The sequence below is a fragment of the Schistocerca serialis genome, chromosome 8, assembly GCF_023864345.2.
Source record: "Schistocerca serialis cubense isolate TAMUIC-IGC-003099 chromosome 8, iqSchSeri2.2, whole genome shotgun sequence".
Lineage (NCBI taxonomy): Eukaryota > Metazoa > Arthropoda > Insecta > Orthoptera > Acrididae > Schistocerca > Schistocerca serialis.
This window is the reverse complement of record NC_064645.1, coordinates 570,486,977-570,495,797: the sequence shown is the minus strand read 5'-3', so window position 1 is coordinate 570,495,797 and position 8,821 is coordinate 570,486,977. Positions and strand designations below refer to the sequence as shown.

Below are 8,821 nucleotides of genomic sequence, written 5' to 3'. Positions count from 1 at the left end.
CAGTACCCCATTTCTCTAGGCAAAATGGTGGCAGCTGTCTAGAGGTAAATACAGGTCAGTGTGTATTTTCTTCCCATACACACTGCTATTCTCTTGGCCATGATGTTTAGGAATGGTACTCTTTTTTTTTTTTTTTTTTTCTCCTGTCTTTGTAGTGAGTTTGATGTTGGGATGTATGGATTTTAGATGTGGAAGGCATTCAAAGAGTTTGTCCTGTACATGGTGCCAGATGCCAAACTTGTCATCCAAATAACTCAAAAGCAAGTGGATATCCATTTTTATGACTTCAAGGCTTCCTGCTCAAAGTGGTGCATAATCAAATTTGCAAGCAAGGTGAGAGTGGGCAGCCCACTGTGACTCCTTCCATTTGTTCACATTATTCACTATTAAACAGAAAGTATGTGGAGGTCAGAACATGCCTGAAAATGTGGTGATCTTCCTGTCAAATTTCAGACCACCAAAATCAAGTGACACTCACAGAGGTACCCTGGTGAATAACAAAATGTGAAAGCTCACCAGGATATCTGAGTCCCTCAGCCTGAAGTTGTTGAAGCAATTAACAAGATTCACACTGCCAATATAATGTAGGCATTTACCCATATAAGGGCTTAGTGTGTCTGTCAGGTATTTTGGAGCAAATCGGTGGGAGACTATGCTGCTAATAATGGAGGGGGGCGGGGCAATGAACCACATCTTTGTGCAACTTAGCAAGTCCATACAATCTTGGTGGTAACAATTTCTTGATGACCAACCTCCTGTAAATCTGAGTCCTTGAGAAGCACCCTGGTCCTCTTCTCCATCTTCTTTGTGGGGGTCAGCACTGATCTTCCTGTAGGAGTCACTATCTAGCAAGCTGTGAATCTACTCAGTGTAGTCTTTGTGAGGGAGAACAACAGTTTTTGTTGCCTTTGCCAGCAGGTAAGACAAAAATCTAAGAGCACTGTCTCAGATCACATATGGCTACCCTCTTTATGCTGGTAATGTTGACTTCATAGGCTTAGTTCTTGTCAGATAACAAGTTTCAAATCACACCTCTTCAGCTGCTTCAGACAGTAGTCACACTACCACCCCTTCAACTGCACTGAAGATGTCCATGACCAGTGTAAAATTACGAGTGAGAGGAAAGTTAAATCCCTTCTCCAGAACTGAAACAGCATCACCACTCAGCTGCATGTTAGTCAGACTGAAGGCAGTCTTGCAGGGGGCCTCCAGTGATAGTTTGTCAGTGTGACGTAAAAATTTTGATGTTTACATCATGTGGCCTTCCAGTGCGCAGAATGAGTTCCACATAGGTAATACCATCATTCTAGTCCCTGGTCCAGAAATTAAAATGATTGGCCAGTCATAAATCCAGTTTAAATAGTTTCTGAGAGTAGTACTTAAAACTCCAGTGGGTAATGTGTACCCTCTCATGTACCAAGGTAAGGCTGACCTGCTTCTTGATTCTCCTGGCTGCTGCTGAATTGACGTGATATGTGACCTTAGTAACATTCAGCACAACACCTCTTCAGAAATGCAAAAGCACTGCACAAACAGCATCTTCAGTTGACACAGCTTTTCTTCATGCTGTGATACATCTCTTCTCCTTAAAGGTATGACATGTGGTTCTTCAGTTTCCCCCAGCGTATTTGTTGGTAAAACAGTCCACGAGTGTTCATAATGTCCAAAATCGTGCCCAATGCTTCAGTTATCAGACATGTCACCATTGTCAGGTGTGCTGACAAGCTGAGACCTGGGAGCATATGGCTGAAATATATCCCCCCCCCCCCCCCCCCCCCCCCCCGCCCTTGCGAGTCACACTATGTGGTCTACACCCGGGGGCATGTGTTGGCAACTGCCAAGGTGATGGCACGAGCCTCTGTGATAGGATAAGTGTAATTACCATTAGCTCAACAAATACACTGGGAGAAACTAAAGAATCACAGCACTGATAAATACTGTGAAGCTGAATGAAATAATTGTTGTATACTTCTTTATCAGTCAGAAGAGTGAGAGAAGAAAGTTCACCTTTTTTGCATGTGTCTCCAAAAATGAAGTATTCAGTGACAAACAGTTCATAGACAAGTTTTCTTTGTACACTAGCACTCCTACATAAGGGAATACTGAACTATGACTGTTGTTACTGAAAATACTAAATAAATAGAAAACAGAATTTTTTTTAACAATTAAGAGCATTACCTGGCCTAGCCATTCCAATTTGTGTTTTACCAAATAATTTTGAGCAGTCCTGGGATGATTCCCAACATTATGCTACCTGGTTCCTCCATTCCCTATCCATTATTCGCAATTAACTATTTAACATGTCATATGAACACATGAATCTGCTCAGAATATGCTGCTGTGTTTAACCTCTACAGCTTTTTGACCTTTGTGTACTCTGCAAAGTATGATTCCTGAGCCTGAATGATTATCGGTACTATACAAATCTTTATAATATGCCATGGGCTCTGCACTAATTTTGCCAGGTTCATATACTCATTTTCTCCAAATGCTTCCAGTTTCCATTAACAAGTGCTTAAGACTGAAAGTTACAGTTCATAGTTGGCACATTGCACAATACAATTAACCTACACTTATCATCAAAATTACACAATAATCATACTAACATGAGAAAAAGAGTTGCCCATAGAATTCATATGGTGTGTTTGGAAGATCATAAAGACTAGCCTGAATTCAAGGAATGTGGTAAAGACATAAATCCCTGTGTTAGTTTATTCATGCACTGTGGTCAGTACTGGAGCAATGTTAATGCTCAAACACTAAAATAAAGAAAGCAGAGTACAAGCTCACCAACATCAAAATTCATTATTAGTACAAGGCCACACTTAAATGCATGTGACTGGCAGAGATCTTACACATGTCAACAACCAACATAAAAAGTCAAGTAATCAATCTGAAATACTTTTCTTCATACAATGGAAAATCCAAGATGGAATGTAACAATACAAGAAAAGTAAAGTTGCTACTCACCATATAGCGGAGATGCTGAGCCGCGATAGGCACAATAAAAAGTTCACACAATCGTAGCTTTCAGTCATTAAGGCCTTGTCAGCAGTAGACACACATACGTTTGTGTGCGTGTGTATGTGTGTCTACTGCTGACAAAGGCCTTAATGGCCGAAAGCTATGATAGTGCAAAATTTTTATTGTGCCTGTCGCGGCTCAGCATCTCCGCTATATGGTGAGTAGCAAATTTCCTTCTCTCGTAGTGAAATATTTTTTTTTTCTAAATAAAGTTTGTCACTATCGCAGCATGCAGTACTCAGAAACCGACTGAGACCCACATCTAACCCCACACACAAATTTGAAACATCAGTAGTGATAGCCAGAAATTTTACCCATGGAGGAGAAAATCTCTGCTTGGATGACAATACAGTACTATACCTTTTGTCCATGCACAGCCCAAATCTTTGCAAGCTTGTTCAGATTACATGAGATTTTACATGACAAGAGGGACTGTAGTAGGTATTTGAAAATCGAACAAGAGTAGAAATTTCTAAATCGGGAAGTAACATGGAAGTATACAAACACACACAAAAAATTACAGATAATCAGCAAAAGGAGACTGGCATTTTATCAACATATACGAAGATTGAAACTTAATGAAAAAAAAATTGAAAGGCAAACAAATCTGTTTTAGGAGAGTGCATGAAGATCTAGATGAAATTGGCATGAATAAATAAGAAATCTTAGACTGAATAAAATACAGAAACAAAAGTTAGACCTTTTGAAGACAAACAGTCCCAAGAAGGCACAGATGAAAATGGACTGTAGTAGAGAGTAAAGAAGAAAGTGAGAAGATGAAGGAATAATGGAGAACACATGATACTAACTCATCAATTTCAACGGAGTCCTTAACTGATCTGTAACAAAAGAAGAAGAAAAAAATACAGCACTGTAAATTGTAATCCTGCAAATATCTGTACCTGAGAATGGACACAATCAGTATAGAATTAAGGTAGTCATCACCAAGTGACTTTACAAACCTGAATATAATTAGGACTATGTTTCATGCATGGTTGTAATCTAATACACATACAACATTATTAATTACTTACTGTACTTTTGGTTCATAGATGATGAGTGGAAGATAATCCATAACAGAAATATAAATAAATTTTTCAGCTGTTCTGATGACTTCCTGAATAGTTAACAAATCTGTTGAACGACCATCTGGGCAGAAAGAGGGTGGTGAACTCTGCAAAAAATGTTGATTACTACTACTTGGAAATAAAAAATTAAATATAACAGGTTCTGTTAATTTTGCTTACTACGTAATACATATAGAAAATAAGAACCACTATAAAGTATATGCTACTTGGACAATGACTACTACAAAAAATGCAAATAATTAATTTCTCCAAATGTAAGCAACCACCTTCTTGGACATGGAGTTGCTGTTATATAACAAGCTATGGCAACACTAACAAAGCACTTACTCCAACATAAGTGAGTGCCTCTGTGCCATTAAATGGGACACTCATTGGATGAAAGATATTGTATGCAGTGTCAAAAATGTCAGGCCATTCACCAGGGATTTCAGACTCTGGTAAACCCAGGAACCAGTATATCTGGAACAAAAACATTATTAAAATATTACTGCAATAAAGTACTTTTATTTTACAGATTTTTAATATCTACCTTATTTCCATGTGTTTCATACTTTCTCCTTCATGGCATGCCTTCCCAATATGTAGCTTCTTTTTTTTTTCTTTTCTAAAATCATCTACAGCCAAATACACATGTGGTGTGATCAAAAAGTAATGGGAACTTTTGCTTTTCTTAAAAATCTTTATTTATTCATCAACAGCAACTTTGTCCTATTTGAAGTAATCTTCCCCTCAGATATAATACATTAGTGCTAATGCTTTTTTTCAATCTTGGAAACTCTTCTGGAACTCTATTTTCGTTATGGCATACAGCTACTTCAACAATTCTGTTTTTATCTCATCAATGGTGGCAAAACTGATGTCTCTTCATGGTCCTGCCGCAGCTCATGGTCTCGCGGTCGTGTTCTCGCTTCCTGAGCATGGAGTCCCAGGTTCAATTCACGGCGGGGTCAGGGATTTTCACCTGCCTCGAGGTGACTGGGTGTTTGTGTTGTCCTTATCATTTCATCATCATTCATGAAAGTGGCGAGATTGGACTGAGCAAAGGTTGGGAATTTGTACGGGTGCTGACAACCACACAGTTGAGCGCCCCACAAACCAAACAACAACAACTGGTCCTCTTCAGCCTCGGGAACAGAGAAAAGTCACTGTGGGTCATGTCCGGTGAATACAGTGGCTGACAACATAATAATTTTGTATTTTTGCCAAAAAATAAAATACATGCACCGAGGGGTGAGCAGGACCATTATCATGATGCAATTTCCATGAGTGATTTTGCCACATTAGTGGTCTTTGGATTGCTTCACACAGAAACAAAGCCTAACTTGCACAAAGTATTTTTTATTGACTGTACAACCTCAAAGCAAGAACTTATGATTCAGTACCTTATTGTAACATGTGAACGGACTTGTCGAACTTTTTTCGGTCTTGGCTGTTCAGGTAGTTTCCCTTGGAACTACTGTGTCTTTGTTTCGACATCAAACCTGTATACCCATGTTTTGTTGCCTGTTATACCTTCTAAATAAGTTCTGGATCATTGTGGATTTCATTTAGGAATTCCTGAGCATGTCTACGTGATGTCACTTTTGGTCAGAATTCAATAATTTCAGAATAAACTTTGCTGGTACACTTTTCACGCCCACTTCATCAGAAAAAATTTCTTGGCATAAACCAAAGGATATGCTGACATCATTAGCACCCTCTCTGATGGTGATTCAGCAATTCTCCAGAACCATTATCTTTACTTCTTCCACATTGTCAGCAACTGATATGCTAGGGTATCCAGGGCAGTCATCATCTTCAATTTCTTTTCGACTCTCTTTGAAACATTTATACCACTTGTAGCCTCTTGTGTTACTCATATTCACCAAACGCCACAGTCAACATTTTGAATTTGGCACTCCACTATTCCATTCTTCGAGCAAAATTGAATGTAAATTCTTTGATACATCTTTTTTGAAAGTAAAAGTTCACCAAGCACTCTAAAACATGTATAACCTTTTCAACTGTCAACAATAAACTGTATATTCAAAACAGCTGAAAATGCAATCATACATCAGAGACATGTGTACCATAAAGATAATTTTTGAAAATTAGATGCACAGGATTGTCCCAAGTAAAGCTGATATGCCTCACCCACCAGTTAATCATCTCTAGTCAAAATGCTCATGAAATGGCAACACAGTCTTGAAATGTCTGTGGCCACATTTTTTGATTAGTTCATTTTTACATGATCTCGGGCATGCAGCATACTGGTTTTATGTGGGACACTCTGTATTAAGCCTGTTATATCAAAAAAATTCCCATTACTTTTTGCTCACACCTCTTACTCTATAATTAGTCTGATCTTACTCTCATATTCCCTGTGGGAGCGATATGTAGGGACTGATTACAACATGTAATTTGACATGCCTGGGCAATATTAAATTATATTCACTTTGTGTAAAATTAGGGAAAGATAACATTTCAGTCGATAATACTGTCAAACTGCAGTATAAAAGGTAACATACACTTATTAATGGTTAGCAGAACTTTTTGCCTGTATTGTCTATTCTTCTCAATTCCAAGGTATAGTCATTACATGGTACGACACTGATTAAAGTCCTTCTTAAAAGCTTCTGCAGTCAATGTTGTTAGAGCATTCAACAGCGTATTATTCAACTTGCCAAATAATCCTTAGGTCAAAGTCTCTGTCAGTGCTAATCTTCTGCTTATACTGTAAATATCTCATCTGCAGTTGGCAAAAAGACAATGAATTCATAATGGGAGAATTCAGTTGAGATAAAATGAAGCTTTTAAAAAGTAAGGAGGCTGAATGGTTTGCTAGCACTTTCAAGAAACAAAATTTCAGGTACTGGCAGTAAAATCACAAATTTTCATAAAACTTTACAAGTTCCCAGAACTTTTATGTTTCTTCATCATGGAGAAAAGAGGGATTGGTCAAGGAAGTTGGAAGGTTTCCACTCCTAAGAATGAATGAACTTTCAAGTGTTTTGTCAGCAGCATAGATGTTTCATCTGCTGAATGTAAGTACTGAAGTATCAGTCTGTCTCCTTGTTATAAGAATACACTGATTGGTAACTGTTAGTTATATGGAGCAACTGCTTTAAGTAAAGGATGTTTGTTCTTCCTAAATTTACTCTGAAATTTTCTTTTGTGAAAAAAATTTCTGTGTTTTCAATAAAGTCTTGCATGTCTCTACCTGCTGTTAGGTCAGCCCAGTAGCTACCAGAAGTATCACTGTGGTGCCCAGTGATTGCAAGTCCTACCATCTTACTGATCCTTTGCAGTTATACTAATTCCAAGTGTTAATAGTGTTAGCCATTTCAGGTTGCACCTTTGTTTCAACTGGAACTTCTTAACAAAAGTCCAAGCTATAAAATGATTTCCATTTATATTGAGCTATTAACAGAAGTGTGGATCACAAATGAATCAATGTGCAGAAAGATTTGTGTATGAGGGAGTGCAGGGTTTGAGGAGGGAGGAGGGCACAAAGCAATTTCCTAGTATCTTCTGCCCATTTGTTTATTTTGATGTTGTTCATTATGTGTGTAAAGAGAATACATGAGAGAGCACAGGGGGAAAGTGTATAATCGAAGTTTAGATGTATCTGTGGAGGAAAGTTTTCACAACGCTAACAGGGAAAATTAATGTAATACCCAATTGTTACTTCCTAGAGAGCTCCATTGGAATTTTCCCCATCTCTTCTCATTTCAAAGTTTGTATTTCATCTACTTTTCTCCATAAGCTTATCAACAGGGAGATTATTTGATTATATAAATGAAAACAAAGAGACACTTGGGAGGCCTTCAAACTATAGGACAACAAATACTGTGTGCACAGTTATCTTACTTAGTCCATTACATGTTCTCTGAGCTCCCATATAAATATTATGATGCAGGACGCAGCATCTGAAAAAATGTTGCACATATTCCTTAAAGCAAACAGTGAAACTTCAGGTTCAAATATTAAGAAAATAGGGAAAGATAAGATTGATACACACTGCAAAGATGACAAGTTGAGTTGCAGACTGGCACAACGAAAAGATAGTTACACATTAACTTTTGGCCAAAGCCTTCTTCAGAAAAGGAAAAAAAAAAAAAAAAAAAAACAAACACAACACAACACAACACACACACACACACACCTCATGCACACATGTCCGCCCCACTTCCAGCAGCTCAGACCAGAATGCAACTGTCGTGTAGAATGGAAACAGCAATCTGGAGGGGAAAGAGGAAGAGGACGGGGAAGGGATAGCAGGGTATGAGTGTGTGTGTGTGAGGGGGGGGGGGGGCAGACGAGCGGTGTCTGGCGGAGTGTGCAGAGACTAAAGTGCCACAGGTGCAGTGTTGGGGGGATTGTAGGGCAAGGAGGTGAGGGGGAGTGAGGAGGGGATTTTGGGGGGAGGGGGGGGGGGGGGTGACAGGGAACGGTAAAGGAGAAGAATGGAGATCCAATTGCTGCTTAATGTATTAGGCCCTTCTCAGAACCTCTCTCCTGAATCCACTCCATTAGCCTCTTCACCCCTTCTACACACTCCCCAAATTCACAAATCCAACAAACCTGGACATCCCATTTTAGCTGGTTATTGTGCCTCCACTGAAAGAATTTCAGCCCTTATTAACCCATCTTCCCATATGTAGCCTCCCACGCCAAAGACACGAACCACTTCCGTCACTGACTCTCCCTCTGGAGCCCTATTCATCAAT

The 8,821-nt window shown here is 38.9% G+C and overlaps 1 protein-coding gene across 1 annotated transcript in view; it reads right to left on the bottom strand.

Annotated features, from left to right (window-relative positions):
- LOC126416335 (5'-3' exonuclease PLD3-like) overlaps positions 1-8,821 on the bottom strand; it is an 88,100-nt gene that overhangs the window by 10,238 nt on the left and 69,041 nt on the right. The window contains exons 8-9 of the mRNA XM_050084003.1: positions 4,440-4,571; positions 4,059-4,198 (exon numbers count right to left, since the gene is read on the bottom strand). Of these exons, the coding sequence (XP_049939960.1) occupies positions 4,059-4,198; positions 4,440-4,571 (272 nt within the window). The remainder of the gene's footprint in view (positions 1-4,058; positions 4,199-4,439; positions 4,572-8,821) is intronic.